Source organism: Lepidochelys kempii, chromosome 5 (assembly GCF_965140265.1).
Source record: "Lepidochelys kempii isolate rLepKem1 chromosome 5, rLepKem1.hap2, whole genome shotgun sequence".
NCBI classification, from domain to species: Eukaryota; Metazoa; Chordata; order Testudines; family Cheloniidae; genus Lepidochelys; species Lepidochelys kempii.
Genome location: NC_133260.1, coordinates 45,542 through 65,688, shown reverse-complemented (window position 1 = coordinate 65,688; position 20,147 = coordinate 45,542). Strand labels below are relative to the sequence as shown.

At 45.3% G+C, this 20,147-nt stretch overlaps 1 protein-coding gene across 5 annotated transcripts in view; it reads left to right on the top strand.

The window, feature by feature from the left end:
* Nucleotides 1-20,147, top strand: part of ARHGEF39 (Rho guanine nucleotide exchange factor 39) — a 69,789-nt gene that overhangs the window by 29,323 nt on the left and 20,319 nt on the right. For all 5 annotated transcript variants that reach the window (XM_073343224.1, XM_073343226.1, XM_073343228.1 and 2 more), the window contains exons 4-7: nucleotides 6,701-6,795; nucleotides 8,107-8,227; nucleotides 15,722-15,840; nucleotides 16,280-16,350. In XM_073343224.1, coding sequence (XP_073199325.1) covers nucleotides 6,701-6,795; nucleotides 8,107-8,227; nucleotides 15,722-15,840; nucleotides 16,280-16,350 — 406 coding nt within the window. The remainder of the gene's footprint in view (nucleotides 1-6,700; nucleotides 6,796-8,106; nucleotides 8,228-15,721; nucleotides 15,841-16,279; nucleotides 16,351-20,147) is intronic.

Sequence of the window (20,147 nt, the reverse complement as noted above, 5' to 3'; positions counted from 1 at the left end):
TGTCCACATATCTATTCAGGGGACACCATCACAGGGCCTAATCACATCAGCCACACTATCAGAGGCTCGTTCACCTGCACATCCACCAATGTGATATATGCCATCATGTGCCAGCAATGCCCCTCTGCCATGTACATTGGTCAAACTGGACAGTCTCTACGTAAAAGAATAAATGGACACAAATCAGATGTCAAGAATTATAACATTCATAAACCAGTCGGAGAACGCTTCAGTCTCTCTAGTCACTCGATTACAGACCCAATATTACAACAAAAAGACTTCAAAAACAGATCCGAGAGACTGCTGAATTGAAATTTAATTTGCAAACTGGATACAATTAACTTAGGCTTGAATTGAGACTGGGAGTGGATGGGTCATTACACAAAGTAAAACTATTTCCCCATGTTTATTCCCCCCCCCTTCATCCTCCACTGTTCCTCAGATGTTCTTGTCAACTGCTGGAAATGGCCCACCTTGATTATCTCTACAAAAGGTTCCCCCCTGCCCCCACTCTCCTACTGGTAATAGCTCATCTTAAGTGATCACTCTCCTTACAGTGTGTATGAGAACACCCATTTTTTCATGTTCTGTGTGTATATAAATCTCACTGTATTTTCCACTGAATGCATCCGATGAAGTGAGCTGTAGCTCATGAAAGCTTATTTTCAAATAAATTGGTTAGTCTCTAAGGTGCCACTAGTACTCCTTTTCTTTTTGCGAATACAGACTAACAGGCTGCTACTCTGAAACCTGTCATTTAGCTATTTGAGTACACCTGGGGATAATTAAGTTGAAGTTATCAGTTCCAGCTGTGGGGGGCCAGGAACATGCTCTATAAAGAGGAAATAGGAAGAGAAGGGCTAGAGAAGACCTACTCTGGGGTTAGAGAGGCAGAACTGTCTGGAGCAAAAGCTCAGACAGGGGCAGCTGAAAAGGGTTCCCAGAATCTCCTAGAGGAGATAGAAGCCCACACAAGGTGGGTTGTAGCTGTTTGGGACAATATGTTTAAACTCCGGATAACAAGGACTATTTAAGTACTGCATTTGTCAGGGGACACCAGGAAGGGGAGAATCTGGCATTCCTCCACTGGCAGCCAGAGTGGCACAAGGCTTAAGAAGGGTCCGGATGAACAGCCAGTGATGAGAAGTCACCTGAGATCATTTGAAGTTGTACCTTTGTGGAGTTTTTGTTAAGACTATGGTTTGGGGTGGGACTGGAACTCTGTAAACCAGTGTTTCTCAACATCTCCTTCCTTAGAGGTAGAATCTCCTTCCTTAGACGTTTTTAAGGTCAGGCTTGAAAAAGCCCTGGCTGGGATGATTTAACTGGGAATTGCTCCTGCTTCGAGCAGGGGATTGGACTAGATGACCTTCTGGGGTCCCTTCCAACCCTGATATTCTATGATTTATGAACATTTTTGTGCTGGCGACCCCCTTTGGATTTAAAAATAAATAAATTGTGACCACCACCACCGCCATTGACACTTGAAAAAATTGCGACCCCCTACTTTAAGTATCAGTAAGTAAATTATTAATAATACTCAGGGCTGGTGTTAGGGGGTGGCAAGCAGGCAATTGTCTGGGGCTCTATAACACAGGGAGCCTAGGGCTCAAGCATGTAACTTTGTTTGCAGGCCCTGGGCAATTGTTCTGCTTGTCACCCCCTAACACCGGCCTTACCCTTGTGACCCCACCCCCACACCCCCAGCCCAAACCCACTGTAAACCCAGTGTTTACAGCAGAAACACTGCTGTAAACCAATAAAGGACCTAGAGTGCTTTCCGCAGTGATCTGTGAGAGTTGCAGAGATGCATACCTGCCATTAGGGGCATCAGGAGGCTTCAAACTGTTAAAAAGTTGTTGTTTAATCTTCTCTTGAGGTTAAAAAGGTTCAGCTCCTTGAGTCTTTTGCTGTACGGCATGTCTTCTAACCTTTAAACATTCTTGTGACTCTTCTCTGGACTTTCTCCAGTCTATCAGTATTCTCTCTCAATTGTGGGCACCAAAACTGGACACAGTATTCCAGTAGTGGCCACACCAGTGCGAAATACAAAGATTAAAAACCCTTCTTTATCCAACTTGAGATTCCTCTTGTTACAAAAGGATCATATTAGCTCTTTCAGCTACAGCATTGCAATGGGAGCTCATGTTCAGCTGATTATCCACCATGACGCCCAAATCCTCTTCAGAGTCACTGCTTCCAACGATAAAGTCCCCTATCCTGTAACCATGGCTTAGACCAGGGGTCGGCAACCTATGACCCGCGTGCCAAAGATGGCACGTGAACCGATTTTTAATGGCACGCTGCTGCCTGTTGGGTCCCAGCCGCCGTGCGGGGGCAGGGTGAAGGAGCTTGGTCCTGGCGGTTGCTGCTGCAGGGCAGGAAAGCTCCCCCCTCCCCCGCCTCTTCCCCTAGCATGCTGGGTTCCTGCCTCTCCTCCTCTCCCTCCCTGCCACCGATCAGCTGATGGCCCTTGTGCGGGAGCAGGAGAAGCGGAGCCACAGCACACTCGCTGCTCCAGGGAGGAGGCGGAGAAGAGGAGAGGATGGGGCCTTAGGGAAGGGGCATGGAATGAGGGCATATCCCTTCTAGCCCCCTGCCGTGAGCCACTCTGGGCAGGGAACTGGGAGCACCCCCATGACCCTAGCACACACCCCCAGCCCTCTGCCCTGACCCCTGCACCCCCCTCACACACACTCAGCCCTCTTCCCTGACCCCCCCACACCCCATCCTCCTGCCCTGATCCCTGCACCACCCCACGACCCCAGCCCTGACTCCAGCACCCCCCACACATACCCAGCCCCCTCACACCCATTGCCCTGACTTCTGCACCCTCCTCACACACCCCCAGCCCCCCCACATCCCATGCCCTGACTCTTGCACCCCCCACATTCCCACCCCCACCCTGAGCACCAAACGGGAGCTCCTGCACCCACCCACCCCCTCACATTCCCACCTGCACCCCTCACAGCAAATGGGAGCTGCCCAGGTAAGCGCTCCACCCCCAAACCTCCTGCCCCAACCCTGAGCCCCCTCCCTCATTCTAGCTCCTGGCCAGACCCTGTGCTCAGTGCACTCCCACACTCAGCCTGCACCTTCACCCCCAGCTCTGTGCTCAGTGCACTCCCACCTTCAGCTCAGTGCAGAGAGGAAGAGAATGGGCTAGAACCAGAGAGAAGGTAGGTACCCGCTCTGTGTGGGCAGGGCCGGGATCCCAGACTGGCAGCGGGCTGAGCGGGGCCGGCAGCCGGGACCCTGGCTGAGCAGGGCCGGCAGCTGGCTGAGCTGCTCAGCCCACTGACGGTCTGGGGTCCTGGCCACCGGCCCCACTCAGCCTCCGGCCCCGCTCAGCCTGTTGCCGGCCTAGGTGAACGGAAGCCCAGGCTGGCAGCGGGCTGAGCGGGGCGGCGGCGTAAGATCAGCATTTTAATTTAATTTTAAATGAAGCTTCTTAAACATTTTGAAAACCTTGTTTACTTTACATACGGCAATAGTTTAGTTATATAATATATAGACTTCTAGAGAGAGACCTTCTAAAAAACATTAAAATGTATTACTGGCACGCGAAACCTTAAATTACAGTGAATAAATGAAGACTCGGCACACCACTTCTGAAAGGTTGCCGATCCCTGGCCTAGACTCTTTGCTCCTAAATGGATAACTTGACATTTAGCCACATTGAAACACATTGTTTGCTTGCACCCAATCTGCCAAGTGATCCAAATAGCTCTGTATCAGTGACCTGCCCTCCTCATTATTTACCACGTCTCCAATCTTTGTGCTATTTGTAAACTTTATCAGTGATGATTTTGTTTTCTTCTAGTTCATTGATAAAAATGTTAACTAGTTAAGGGCCAAGAACTAATACCTGCGCGACCTAACTGGAAACAGTCACTCAATGACGATTCCCCATTTACGATTGCATTTTGAGACTTGTCATTTAGCTAGTTTCTTAATCTAGTGAACATGTGCCATGTTGATTTGTATATCATTCTAGCTTCTTAATCAGAATGTTGTATGGTACCAAGTCAAATACCCTACAGAAATCTAGGTCTGTTACATTACATTGTCAAGAACAAAGCATGTCAAACCAACCTAATGTCCTCCTTTGACAGAGTAACAAGCCTTGAGAATAGGGGGAAGCAGTAGATATGACATATCTCGACTTCCATAAGGCTTTTGATATTGTTTAACACGACCTTGTCATAAGCAAACTAGGGACATATAGCCTAGACCAGTGGTTCTCAACCAGGAATATGCATAGCCCTGTGGGTATGCAGAGGTCTTCCAGGAGGTACATCAACTCATCTAGATATTTGCCTAGTTTTATAACAGGCTACATAAAAAGCACTAGCAAAATCAGTACAAACTAAAATTTCACACACAGTGACTAGTTTATATGGCTCTATATACTATACATTGAAATATAAATACAATATTTATATTCCAATTGATTTATTTTATAATTATATGGTAAAAATGAGAAAGTAAGCAATTTTTCAGTAATCATGTGCTGTGACACTTTTGTGTTTTTATGCCTGATTTTGTAAACAAGTAGTTTTTAAAGTGAGTTGAAACTTGGAGTACACAAGGCAAATCAGACTCCTGAAAGGGGTACAGTAGTCTAGAAAGGCTGAAAGCCACTGTCCTAGACAATCCTGCTGTAAGCTGGGTGCACAACTGGTTGGAAAACTGTACGCAGGAGTTATCAATGATTCGCAGTCATGCTGAAAGGGCGTATCAAGTGGGGTCCTGCAGGGGTCTGTCCTGGGTTTGATTCTATTCCATATCTTCATAAATAAGTTGGATAATGGCATAAAGAGTACACTTATAATGCTTACAGACAATACGAAGCTGGGGACAGCAGAGGAGAGGATTACGAGCATTTTGGAGGACAGGAATAGAATAATGACCTTGACAAACTGGAGAAATGATCTGAAATAAATAGGATGAAATTCAGTAAGGAAAAGTGCACAGTACTACATTTAGGAAGAAATAATCAATTGCACAAATACAAAATGGGAAATCACTACATAGGAAGGAGTACTACAAAAAAGATCTGGAGTTATAGTGAATCACAAACTAAATATGAGTCAACAATGTAATACTGTTGCCAAAAAAAAAAGGCAAATATCATCCTGAGATGTATTAGCAGGAATGTTGCAAGCAAGACATGAGAAGTAATTCTCTCACGCTACTCAGCACTGATAAGGTCTTACCCGGGAGTACTGTGTCCAGTTCTGGGCAGCGTACGTCAGGAAAGATGTGTACAGATTGGAGAAAGTCCAGAGGAGAGCAACAAAGATCTAGAAAATATGACTGAGGAGGAAAGATTGAAAAAAAACTGTGTTTGTTTAGTCTGGAGAAGAGAAGACTAAAGGGGAGCATAGCAGTCTTTAAGGCTGTTATAAAGTGAAGTGCGATAAAATTGTTCTCCTTATCCACTGAGGACAGGACAAAAAATAATGGGTGTAAATTGCAGTAAGGGAGATTTAGGGTTAGACATTAGGAAAAACTTCCAGATTGTAAGTGTAGTTAATTAGTGGAACAAATTAACTAGAGTGGTCACTGAAGGTTTTTAAGAATAGGTTAAACAAACACCATCTGGACAGTCTAGATAATCCTGCTTCAGTGCAGGGGACTGGAGTAAATGACCCATCAAGATCTTCTATAGTCCTATGTGTCTATGATTTTATGCTTTCCTTACCTTTATCAGCCAAACTTAAACCAGTGTCCCTAAATCCAGTATTAAAGAATTAAAGGAATATAATTATCAATCAAATCCTGTATCACCCAATGCTTTTCTTTTCCTGGAATCTATGTTGGGCTGACACGCCTATAATTGCACAGGTCATCCTTTTACCCTTTTTTAAATTGGTACAACATTAGCTTTCTGCCAGTCCTCTGTAACTTCCCCAGGATTCCAAGAGCTCCTCCACCAGTTCTTTTGGGACTCTTTGATGCAAATTATCTGGACCTGCTGATTTTAAAAATATCTTACTTTCGTAGCTGCTGTTTAACAGCCTCCCAACTTACTGTTGGACAAGAAAGTTTCTTCATCAGATGATGCTGAGACTATATCATCTGGCTTTTTTCCAAATAAAGAACAGGAGCACTTATTGAACATTTCCTTTTCTGTATTATTGAAAATTCTACCACTTAGGAACAAAAAGAATCTTAACATACTTAAACAAAAAAAACAAAAAAAAATCCCGTCCAGCTCTGTGAAGTCTACCTCTGTTCATGGCTCTGAGACCTGTGAGTTTTCAAATAAATTTGTGCTGGCCAAGGTCCTCCAGTGCAGTGGCATGGTTGCTGCTATGAGGGGGTTGGCCCAGAAAGTTTGATGGTCCAGTGAGGAATAAACTAAGTTTATAAGGAAGGTGATAATATTCTCATTTGTTGTCGTGAAACAAAATAACAGACTATAAAGCCCTAAGAGTTGCTGACCTTTTCCTGGGGATAGCGGTGGGGCTGCCTTGGGCGCTCATCACCTGCGTACGATGATGGGGAAAGACAGTCACTGAGGAATAGCCTTACCTTCTTGATGCCAGTAGGGTAGGAGCTCTCTTATGCTTGCTCTCACTGCTGTTGAGGGTGGGGGGTCCTGCAGTTTCTTGGTGTTGCTGCGGGCTGAGTGTAGCTGCTTCCTTGTGTGGACTGTGGGTATAACCCTTCTGTGTACTTCTTTCCTGGTTAGTATTTTGTGACAATTCTGAAGGCCAAAGGGACGCTGCAGCCAGCTGTGCGGGAAGCCATCTTCGGTCGCCTGGAATCCATACATTGCACCAGCCAGTAAGTGACCGGCTTGAGGGAGTACCACACATGGGTGGGAGAGTGCGTCGGTGGAAGATAACTAACATTGGTGGGGCTTGGAGATGTGCCCAGGGAGCTGCTGACCTGCACACATCTATCCAGATAATCCATAGCTATGAGAAATATTTGGATATTTTGAACACCCTGATCACCTTGATGGATTGGTCCTTCAGCCCTTGTATAGATTGCACCGATCACAACACATCTTCCATTCTTCTCGTATCCTGGCCTTCCTTCTCCATGTGTGGCCATGTATTTTCATGATAAAATCTTCCCACCTCTTTGGAGGTTGGCCGAGTGGTCGTTTCAGTTCCCGTATGTACCACTTGGCGACAAGGTGCAGTCCATCAATTGTCAGTGAGCCTCGCTGTATGCCCGGCTCATCGCATTTTACTATACCTGCTCTTAACGATGTCCTGCACTCCACTCTGCTGTCTGATCACTTCATTGGGGACTCAGTCACGAATTTTGAACAACAGTCTATTAAGGGGAGGGCCTTTATAGGCCTCCATTTCCATACTACATAGAGGGCCTATTTGGAAGTGAGGTATGCTGGTACTGAGAGACATAATTCTTTGTCCATCTCAGTCTAGCCAGGTTGAAAACTAATCATGCTGTTTGTTGTCTTGTAACCTGTACTGCCATCTGAGAAATATATAGTTTGTCTCCATTCCTGGCCCAGATGCCTTTTACCATGTCAGCTCAGAAATTAGAATATTTGCTATGTACAGATATTTGGGCTGTTCCCCTATTTGCCTGATCAGCCATAAAAATAAGAAAAAGTATGTGAAAGAGAGGCTACCTTTGACCTCAGTGAAATAATGTATTCCTAATTTTTTTTTCTTATTGCATATATCATTTTACGGGTGGTGATTTTACAGGTGTAACTGATTTTAGAGAAGGGCTAATTTTGTATTTTAAGTTGTGTGTTTAAAATTTGTTTCTGGTTTTTGGAGTTATTGATTCTAAATTTATATATATTTTTATATTAGCCATAAGCTATTGCGCATATAAGGTACTATATTATTAAACTATTCATATGCCTACCCACACGCTGGTCACTTGCTGGGTAGGGTTTTTTTAGCCATAGAAAGTGAGCTTTCCAATGTTTTAGAGAATATTCTGTTTAGTTCCTACTGGATCCCTTGAGTATGAATCCTGGATTTAATTTCTGGGTGTGAGAGGGGTGACAGATCCCAAAATGGATAGAACAGAACTTGAACTAGAGGGAGCCAAGGCAATTTTGGTGATCATGTAACCCTCTCATTGAGTTGCTGTCGTTGCACACAGGATTCTGCTGCTTCACTTGGAAAGAGGGCACTTGGGGCTAGGATTGGAGGGTTTCTGTCAGAATATGGAGCTCTATGGCCACTATGCTGAAAACTTGGAGCAAGCTAAGAAAACCCTGCAGGTGAGTGCCCCCCTGCCCTTTTTTTTTTTTTTTGTGCCATGCCACTCTTTCATTCCAGAGATAGCAGTGAGGGACCAGTTGTTTCCTGTTCCAAACTGTTACCCCTCCCTGCCCCCCCATGATGAAATATTCAGTACTTATTTAGCACGTCACACTTTCAAAACTAGAGATTTAAATAAAAGGGGATCATGAGGGAGCACAGCTTTTCCTCTTCTAAAATCAAGAGTTTCCCTTCCGGTTTTGGGGAATTTGGCTCCTGCTCCTCCTTTGGCTGGCTCAGTGCGAACTCACCAGTCAAGGGAATTTGAAAAGGAATCATTAGGAAGGAGGAGCTGGACAATTACCAGAATTGGCTGGAGAATTACCAGAGCTCCTAGCCTTTTCCATTACTGGGTAAAGCACCAAGAGAACCCTGACAGGGGGACTCCCAGCTAGGATATCTTTCCTTTGCCACCTCCTCAAATCTACCTTCTCCTATAGGAGATGGGGAAGAGACCTCCCTTCCATTCTTGCCAGGTCCCTCTCAAAACACACAGTATGTCTTACATAAAATCCTCTTTTAAATGACTTGTATTCTAAAGTTAGGGGAATTGCATGAAGGGTAAAAGTCTTCCTCAGAAGGACCCCCTTGACCCTCTGACTTTTTAAAATTTTAATATCAGTGCAGATTTCCCAACTTCCGGAGACATTGTGGTGGGAAGCATTAAGGATGTGCTTTTGCCCACCTCTGGGTGCATGCATACATGCACTCTGTTGGCCTCCTTGGAGGATAGGCACATCTCTCAGATACACTTGTTTTTAGTTCTCACCATAAGATGATGCAAGGCTGCATCTCCACATCATATTAAACTGGTGACAAGTGAAATTAGTGAGCTCTTCATTCCTAGATCTACTTTAGACACTCTTTTTAAAAGTATTTATAAGAACTAGTTTATCTTTCTCATGCACACACATACATACGTTTATGAGGTGGGTCAGTACTGTTATCCTCTCTGAAAGTGGGAAATGGTGGCTTGGAGAGGGAGAAGTGGCTTGCCGAATGTCACAAAATCAGTTAGTGTCAGATGCGTTTAGATAGGATTTGGGAGTTCTGGTGGCTCTTTAGGTATGTGTCAGTCTGGATCCCACTATAAGTGTACATGTGTCTCACGCACAGGACCAGATATTTTTTGACTAGCTGTGTCCATCAGGATGGTGGATGTTCCCAGTGACTCTTCATGCTCTTTTACAAGGGCGTAAAAGGGGTATTGGACCATTACTGAATGGGGGAGGCAATCTAGTGACAGATGAAGGGGAAAAAGCTGAAGTACTCAATGCTTTTTTTGCCTCAGTCTTCACAGGCAAGGTCAGCTCCCAGAATGCTGCACTGGGCAGCACAGTATGGAGAGGAGGTGAGCAGCTTTCAGTGGTGAAAGAACAGGTTAAGGACTATTTAGAAAAGCTGGACATGCATAAGTCCATAGGGCTGGATCTAATGCATCTGAGGGTGCTGAGGGAGTTGGCTGTTGAGATTGCAGAGCCATTGGCCATTATTTTTGAAAACTCATGGCGATCGGGGGAGGTCCCAGGCGATTAGAAAAAGGAAAATATAGTACCCATCTTTAAAAAAAAAAAAGGAGAATTTGGGGAACTACAGACCGGTCAGCCTCACCTCAGTCCCTGGAAAAATCATGGAGCAGGTCCTCAAGGAATCCATTTTGAAGCACTTGGAGGAGAGGAAGGTGATCAGGAATAGTCAACATGGATTCACCAAGGGCAAGTCATGCCTGACCAACCTGATTGCTTTCTATGATGAGATAACTGGCTCTGTGCATATGGGGAAAGCGTGGATGTGATATACCTTGACAGTAGCAAAGCTTTTGATACAGTCTCCCACAGTATTCTTGCCAGCAAGTTAAAAAAGTATGGATTGGATGAATGCACTATAAGGTGGATAGAAAGATGGCTAGATTGTCGGGCTCAATGGGTAGTGATCAATGACTCAATGTCTAGTTGGCAGCCGGAATCAAGTGGAGTGCCCCAGGGGTCTGACCTGGGGCTGGTTTTGTTCAACATCTTCATTAATGATCTGGATGACGGGATGGATTGCACCCTCAGCAAGTTTGTGGATGACACTAAGCTGGGGAGAGGTAGATAAACTGGAGGGTAGGGATAGGGTCCAGAGTGACCTTGACAAATTGGAGGATTCGGCCAAAAGAAATCTGATGAGGTTCAAGAAGGACAAGTGCAGAGTCCTGTACTGAGGATGGAAGAATCCCATGCACTGCTACAGGCTGGGGACCAGCTAAGCAGCAGTTCTGGAGTAAAGGACCTGGGGATTACAGTGGATGAGAAGCTAGATATGAGTCAGCAGTGCGCCCTGTTTGCTAAGAAGGCTAACAGCATTTTGGGCTACATTAGTAGAAGCATTGCCAGCAGTTTGAGTGAAGTGATTATTCCTCTCTATTCGTCACTGGTGAGGCCACATCTGGAGTATTGCATCCAGTTTTGGGCCCCCCAATACATAAAGGATGTGGACAAATTGGAGAGAATCCAACAGAGGGTAATAAAAATTATTAGGGGGCTGGGGCACATGACTTATGAGGGGAGGCTGAGGGAACTGGGCTTATTTAGTCTGCAGAAGAGAAGAGTGAGGGGGGATTTGATAGCAGCCTTCAACTACCTGAAGGGGGGTTCCAAAGAGGATGGAGTTAGGCTGTTCTCAGTGGTGGCAGATGACAGAACAAGGAAGAACGGTCTCAAGTTGAAGTGGTGGAGGTCTAGGTTGGATATTAGGAAAAACTATTTCACTAGGAGGGTGGTGAAGCACTGGAATGGGATACCTAGGGAGGTGATGGAGACTCAAATCTCCATCCTTAGAGGTTTTTAAGGCCTGGCTTGACAAAGCCCTGGCTAGGATGATTTAGTTGGGGTTGGTCCTGCATTGAGCAGGGGGTTGGACTAGATGACCTCCTGAGGTTTCTTCCAACCCATATCTTCTATGATCCTCTCTGTTCCTTCTTACCTCCGTGGCAGCAAGATGGAATCCAGCTGGTGTCTCACCCACTACACCTTAGCTCAGGCTTGAACACCTCAAAAACTTCTGAGAATCTTCAGAACAACCTATCACTCTAATCTGTTCTAATACTTGTTTTAATCAAATGTTACTGCTCAGACCACCCTGTAATCCCCTGCTTCCCCTCCACAGATACACATTCCCCTGTACAAAGAACTAAAAATGTGGGACTCTGAACCCAGAGGTTTCTAGCCTTGCCCATCCTTTGGACTAAGTCCTCTAAAAGAGGCGCAGCAGGTGCGTGTTCTGCTTAGGAGAATCCCATATCCTAAGCAGATGCTTGGTCTGCCTATCCTTCTCTTCAAGGACTGTCAAGTCCTAAGATGCACCTCCTGGATCAGATTGCTCCAGAAAAACCAGGCTCGAAGACCCTTCTAACACTCAAGCCCACATGGTCCAGCAATCAATCAAGAAGGAAGGGAACTCTGAAGACCTCTGCAGGGAAAAATGATGCTGAGACAAGACCTGGTGCCGGCATTGACTTCGGTTCTGGCATTCCCTCTAGTACTGAAACCACTAAGTCTTGACACTGAAGTTGACACCTCGGAAGTTGAAGCAGAGTGCAACAGGCGGTTTCTCTGAGCACTGGAGAGGGAGCTTGAGAAGGAGGTTGGTGTCCTCTCAGAGGTACAAGAAAATGTTAGGGAAACAAGCTGGCCAGGTCCTGCATGGTGTTGAGGACTGGCAAGAAGGAGCAGACTGTGATGCAGCAGACTTCGCTGGGCCCAGTACCAGCAGTGTCCCTGCCAATGTCGACTCTGGCTCTGGAAGAACAGACTCAGAATGCACAAATTTTGACACAGAACTTGTTACTGACAGCACTCTACCAGCAGCATCGCCTATGGAGGAGGTGTACCACTCCTCTCCATCCCCAGAGCACACTTTTTTCTTGCTTCCCCTCCAGTGTTCCCTCTAATTTTTTACGTCCATGTGCAAAATTAATTATATGTGCACCAATATGGAGGTGATGTGTAGGGCTTAATAGGCAACTGCGCAGCCATGCAGCTTAGAGGGAACTTAGCTCCCCTCTAAGTTCCATGAGGGCTGCCACTGAGAAACCTGAGGACTTCTACAGAGCTCAACCACTGGTCCAGCCAGCAACCCATTGGCTACTGATACACATACAGGATGCCACCTATTGGGGCCCACCTTCACAAGCCTCAAAGAGCTGGTGCCTGCCATCATGGAGGAGGAGAAAATCCACTCGCTCAAGTGGCTTTCCTAGCAAGACATGTTGCTGGAGCACCAAAAGGAGCAAGATTCAGAAGTGTGCCACTATCCTTTGTCACTTCCTAAGGATCTTTCTTCATCTTTGCTGGATGAGACGGTAGACCTGGCACTGGATGATTTCAAGGCTTTTCAGGAGTTCCTTATGCAGATTTCTGACACCTTGGAGATAGAGACTGCAGTCATCTCTGAAAAATCCCACAAGTTATTTGACATTTTCTGTTGGTCCTGCCCACCCTCCCCGTAAATGAGGGGCTCCTAGATCCAGCGAGAACTCTGGTAGACACCAGTCATTATAACACCAACATCAAAACTAATTGAGAAATGGTACCTACCAGTTATCCTTCTTGAGGTTTGAATACTTTTATACCCATGCCAACCCTGGCTCCCTAGTTATTGTGGCTGTTCAAGAGAAGATAAGTTCTATCGAGAGCATACCAAAACACAAATATCCCAAACATTTAGATCTTTTTGCAAGAGAACTGTACTCATTGGCTTTACTTCAGTTGAGGGTGGCCAACTACCAGGCCTTACTGGGCAGATATGATTTGACTAGGGACAGGGTGACACCCTTTGTGGCTAAGCTTGCTCATGAGAGCAGGGAGGAGCTAAAACACATAACACAGGAAGGGCAACTGATGTCTTGGATATCATGGCTGTGTCCACAACCACTGCAGTGACAATGCAGAGAGAATTGTGGCTTCAGGCTTTGGGTATCCCCCAAGAGGTACAAGCCACAAATGAGGACATGCCCTTTGAGAGCTTGGAATTATTCTACAAGAGGACTGACTGATCTACCTACACTCACTTGAAATTGTCTAAAGCAATTTTGCATTCCTTGGGAATCCTCACCCCTCCACCTTAGTGAAAGGTGTCCCATTTGTTGTTATAAGTGAGGCCTAGCAGGCCTACGTTAATTGTTACCCACTTTTCATTAGTTAGGCTAAAGGTTTATGAATAGTCATAATGATCTGTTATATAAAACTCTTGAAGAAAAGATATGGGAAGGAGACAGACTGAATTAATTTAAAGAAAGAGTCTATTGATAATGCTCAAGTACTGTGTTAAGATTATGACTGGTGTAAAAAAAGAGCAGAAATTAATTAACTAAAATTGGTACATTGGAAATATGACCTAATTACTTGTAAGAATAATGAGGATGGCTTATTCTACTCATTGCCTTTTTGTGGGTCCTTAAAAAGACTTCAGGGAGAGGAGAGAAAAGAACTTTTTACCATCACCATGGCTGCGGCAGAAGGATTGTTGCCATGACACCAGACCTTGATACTTCAGTGGTGATACTTGACCATTAGCACTGCGCCAGTGAGGATCCCAACCTAATATGTTTGAGATCCTGCTCTGTCTTCCCCTCCCTTGTGTGATCCTTTCTGCCTCCTGTCTCTCACTCTAGGCTTTCCACCTGATCCTGAAATCAGCTGTGCTGAAGGGGATCGGCGCTGTGATAACATAGAAATGTAGGACTGGAAGAGACTGTTGACAGGCCATCTATCCAGTCCCCTGCACTGAGGAGGGACAAAATATTATCTACACCATACCTGACCATTGTTTGGAGGTTTTTAAGAACAGACTAGACAATGACAGAGATTTCACAACCTTCCTAGGTAATTTGTTCTAGTGCTTAACTACCCGTACGTTTAGGAAGTTTTTCCTAATGTCTAACCTAAATCTCCCTTGCTCCAATTTAAGCCCATTACTTCTTGTCCTGTCCTCAGTGGTTAAGGAGAACAATTTTATCATGCCCTTCTTTACAACAGCGTTTCATGTACTTGAAGACTATAATCATGTCCCCCCTGAGTCTTCTCATCTCCAAACTAAATACACCTGATTTTCTTTCATTCTTTCCTCCTCAGTCGTATTTTCTAGACCTTTGTTGCTCTTCTCTGGACTTTCTCCAATTTGTCCACATCTTTCCTGAAGTATGGTGCCCAGAACTGGACACAGTACTCCTGGTTGAGACCTTATCAGTGCTAAGTAGAGTGGAAGAATAACTTTGTGTCTTGCTTACAACACTCCTGCTAATACATCCCAGAATGATATACGCTTTTTTTTTTTTGGCAACGCTTTTACATTGTTGACTCGTATTTAGTTTGTGATCCGCTATAATCCCAGATCCTTTTCTGCAGTACTCCTTCCAAGGTAGTTACTTCCCATTTTGTATTTGTGCAGTTGATTATTCCTTCCTAAATGTAGTATGGTGCACTTTTCCTTAGAACATATGAATGGCCATATTGGGTCAGACCAAAGGTCCATCCAGTCCTGTATCCTGTCTTCCGACAGTGGCCAATGCCAGGTGCCCCAGAGGGAATGAACAGAATAGGTAATCAAGTGATCCATTCCATCGCCCATTCCCAGCTTCTGGCAAACGGAGGCTAGGGACACCATCCCGCCCATCCTGGCTAATTGCCATTGATGGACCTATCATCCATGAATTTATTTAGTTCTTTTTTGAACTCTGTCATAGTCTTGGCCTTCACAACATCCTCTGGCAAATCGTTCCACAGGTTGACTGTGAGTTGTGTGAAAAAATACTTCATTTTATTTGTTTAAATCTGCTGCCTATTAATTTCATTTGGTGACCCCTGGTTTTTGTGTTATGAGAAGGAGTAAATAACACTTTTTCTTATTTACTTTGTCCACACCAGTCATGATTTTATAGACCTCTATCATATCTCGCCTTAATCCATATTGAATTTCATTCTGTTTATTTCAGACCATTTCTCCAGTTTTTTAGAGTATTTTGAATTCTAATCCTGCCCTCCAAAGTGCTTGCAAACCCCCTCCACAAGCTTAGTATCATCCACAAGCTTTATAAGTATACTCTCTATCCCATTAGCTAACTCATTTATGATGATATTGAATAGATCCAAACTCAGTACAGATCACTCAGCAACCCAGGCTTTGGACTGCAAGTGAGGGTCATGGGAACCCTACCCTTTCGGCCTTCATATGGGAGGGGGCACAAGGGTGCATGCGCCATCCCGATGGACACTGCGAGCCACAACAAAATGTCTCACGTGCATAAGGTGCATGCACACCTGTAATGTAGTCTGTGGCTCTCAACAGCTTGAAGAACCCACTTACTGTAGGGTAAGTAGATGTTCTTTTCTAGGGTCCCCACTCAAACCACTAGAATATACTGCTTCTTTCTGGTACTTCAAACCTATGTTTCATCTTTGCTTGGTCACACGCAGGAGCAGGTGAAGAAGAATAAGGCATTTTGCCGGTTTAAGAAGCTTCAAGAGTCTCGACCTGAGTTCCTGGGATGGCAGCTGGAGGATCTGCTCCCTCTGCCACTGCAGAGGCTCCATCAGTAAGGAAGCAGCCTTGAGCCTTCAGATGTCATTTTAGCACCAAGATTAGTACTAGGAATAATCAGAGGTGAAGAGAGGGGACCCCATGGAACTGTAGTCTGTTGCTGGTGGATAGAGGTAGAATGGCTGTAGTGACCCCAGGTCAGAACATTCCATCGCAGCCCACACAGATTCCAAGGTGTGTGTGTGGTGGGGATACAGGGAGCTATGCAGTTATCTGAGGTCTCTCCAGATTGTGATAAACATTTGGTGTATGTGGGGAGAAGAAGGGGGAACTGACTGTACTGAGTGAGGGGAAGTGCTTCAAGATTGACTGATTAGTCCTCCCTTTCCAAAAGCTGGAACTTTCTCATCCCTTGTACTATCAACAATAGGAGATGCTGCTGATGGTGACTGTATATGAAATGTGACTACACCCCTTTATCCTGTCTGTCTTAGATACAAGCACTTGTTCAGAGACCTGATGGAGAACTCCAGCCCGGATAGTGTGGAGTTCCAGCACCTTGCAAGTATGATGTAGATTCCAAACCTTGTTCTGGATTATTTCTTTTGCTAACAATAATCAGATTTTAATAATCTCTCTGACCTTAAACCCTTTTCGGTGCTGAAATCTAGTAGATTACTCTCTCTTTCCTTCTCTTCCCCCGCCCCTCCCCCCAGTAGAAGAAAGAGAAATTGGTAGTAACGAATATAAATCAGAAGTTAGGAATTGTAAAACATTGATAATGGCACCAAAGGACACAAGGAGAAATCTATGGATAGCAAAGTTAAGGACAATAAAGAGTTTTAAAGTATATTCAGAACAAAAAGAATCCTGACAATGGTATTGGTCCATTATCAGATGGAAATGGTAGAATTATCAATAATAATACAGAAAAGGCAGAGGGGGTCAATAAATATTTCTGTTCTATATTTGGGGAAAAACAGATGATATAGTTTCACCATATGGTGATAACACTCTTTCCATTTCACTGGTATATCTGGAGGATGTTAAACTGAAGCTATTAAAGTTAGATATTTTTAAATCAGTAGGTCCAGATAATTTGTGTCCAAGAGTTGTAAAAGAGTTGGCCTAGTAGCTCTCTGGACCATTAATGTTGGTTTTCAATAAATCTTGGAACACTGGAGAAGTTCTAGAAGACTGAAAGAAAGCAAATGTCTTGCCAGGTTTTAAAAAGGGTAAAAAATGGGATGGCCAGCCAGACATTGATCCCAGGCAAGATAATGGAATGGCTGATATGGGACTCAAAAAATAAAGAACTAAAGGATAGTAATATAATAAATGTAAATCAACATGGGTTTACAGAAAATAGATCCTTTCAAACTAACTTGATATCTTTTTTATAAGATTACAAGTTTGGTTGATAAAGTGGATAGTGTTGACATAATATACTTAGATATCTGTAAGGTGTTTGAGTTGGTACCATATGACATTTTGATTAAAAAAACAGAATGGTATAAAATTAACGTTGCACGTATTAAATGGATTAAAAACTGACTGATAGGCCTTAAAATGTAACTGTAAATGGGTAAACATTATTGTTTCCAGTGGGGTCCTGCAGGCATCAGTTCTTGACCCTATGCTATTTAACATAATTATCAATGACATGTAAGAAAACAAAATTAACCCTGATAAAGTTTGCAGATAGCACACAAATTAGGGGAGTGGTAAGTAATCAAGAGGACAGAGTGATCTAGATCTCTTGGTAAACTGGCCACAAGCAAACAATATGGCTAAATGTAAATGAATTCATGTAGGAACAAAGAATGTAGTGCATACTTACAGGATGGGGGACTCTATCCTGGGAAGCAGTGACGCTAAAAAAAGATTTGGGGGTCTTGGTGGATAATTTGAATATGAGCTCCCAGTGTGACACAGTGGCCAAAAGAGCTAATGCGATCCTGGGATCCATAAACTTGGATCTTGAGGAGGAGTAAAGAGGCTATTTTACCTCTGTATTTGGCAATGAATTACATGCAAAGTAATTAATCATAGAAACAATTTACAAAGGATCATGGTGGATTCTCCGTCATTAACCATTTTTAAATCAAGATCAGATGTTTTTATAAAAGATCTGCTCTAGGAATTATTTTGGCGAAGTTTTATGGCCTGTGCTACACAGGAAATCAGACTAGATGATTACAGTGGTCCCTTCTGGTCTGAGAATCTGATTTTTCTTCAAGTGATAGTCCTATAAGTATTTGAAACGCAGGTGGGCATGCATGCCATGCGCCAGAGCCAGAAGTTTTCAGTAGCAGTATCTGTTAACCTGCACGTGTGTCGTACGTTGCCTTGTGCTCCAGGTGAGGTTATAAGAGGCTGTGTGGGACGACAGTCTTTCAGTTCCCTATCACCGCCTCATGGTTGGAGTCGGAATCTGCTTTCCTCCATGCTTGTAGTCTGCTATAAGAATGCTTTGTCTGTGTGTATATTGTTAGCTTGTTTAATCTTCTTGTGTAGATAGTTCATAGTTAGTTAGTGTAGTTGGTTTTGCCCCACTCGGGGCCCACCCCAACTTCGTTGAGGACCATGCCCTATGTTCTGGGTTCAAAAACTGTGTTGTGCCCTCGCTCGTTCTCAATGAGCGACAAGCACTGCTGCTGCTTGTACTGCTTGGGGGTTGCACATCTTGCTGCACACTGCGAGATCTGCAAGTCTTTTCCCTCATGGACCCACCTTTTGTGACTCCGGAAATTCCTTATGGAAGAGGAGGCTATCCACTTGTGGAATCCAATCCGATCTGGATCCAGTGCACCTAACGGTGCACTGTCCTTCAACCAGTGGTGAGTGCCCCACCCACTACTTCCTGTCTGGATCCGATGGTATCACTGGCACAGGACAAGTCCAAGCATGAGGGTCATAAGCTCTCTAATGGGCATCGCGGCATGTCCCTGTTGCAGACTTCCACTAAGCACAGCATTTGGTCCCTGAGCCATGCCATGTCGGGTGAGATGTTGCATGTGGACCCCACCTAAGCTCCTCTCTTCCAGGGGTAAAGCTAAGAGGCAAAAGGTACACGACAGCCCTCCATGGCATGCACCTCCAACACAACCAGAGTCTCCACACTGCACATGCCTCCACACTCCAGCCGTCGGAGAAATGTCTCCTAGACACCTGGGTGCATCAAGCCTCTGCTCCCAATGGCGCATCCAGACCTGCCATTTCCGCTGCTCTTGGTACAACAGCCCCCTACTCCAGTGGACACACCGCTTCTTTGGCTTCTCTTGGGCCAGAGACCACACCTGGCAGTTGCACTTCGGCCATTGGCACTGAGGGCTCCACCGCTACCAGAGTTCTCTTTGGACTCAGGTGGCTGTTCTGCAGAGGAACCGTCATTCTCCCCTGTGTCCCTGTGCAGTTCAGACTCCCAGGTGTGACCGCTGCACCAGGCAGGATATACTTGGGCACTACCGCCCTGGTATAGATGCCCTGGTATAGATACCCTTGGGGCCTCTGTACCCCTGGGACCCAACCCACTGGGCACAGTGGCCGCCCAGGGACCCGTAACACTGCCCATATCTGCCTTCCCAGGTCTCGCAAGCTTTTGTCTGGACTTCTGTGCTGGAAACGCCCAGTTCGCACCGGAAACGGAGACTGAGTGGGAGCCAATACCAATGGTTGTCTCATCCTCTCCCGACGAAGCCTTGATTTCCCCAGCCCTCTTGCCTCCTGATGATTAAGGCTACAATTTGTCATGGGTATTTTTAGTAAAAGTCACGGACAGGTCGCAGGCAATAAACCAAAATTCACGGCCCGTGACCTGTCCATGACTGATACTATAAATACTCCTGACTAAATCTTTGAGGGGAGCACTGCTGGAGGGGGGTGCCTCAGGAGGAGCTGGGGCCTGCTGCTGGTGAAAAGTGGGGGCCGCTGCTGGGGGGACAGGGCCAGCAGCTCCAGCTGCCAGAGGCTGCTGATCAATGGCTGCTCCGTCTGTCCAGGGGCCATTGAGCAAGGGCTGCTCCGAGCACCCAGGGACTGCTGCCAGGGTTCACCAATAGTGGCTGTTTCCAGGGACCGCTGCCAGGGTCTGCCAAAAGTGGCTGCTCCAGCTGCCCCTAAGATCACTTCTCAGGTGGTCCCCAGGGCCAGTCTCACCAGTTGCTGCTTGGGTGGTGCCTGGGGCTGCTCTAACAGCGGCCAGTGCAGCTGACTGCAGGGTCACCCGAGCTGGCTGCAGAGCCACTCCTGTAGCCAGCTGCTTGGGCAGGCCTGGGGGCAGCCACGTTGGCCACCGCAGAATTTATGGAGGTCACAGAAAGTCATCGACTCCATGACTTCCGCTACAAACACAGAGCCCTA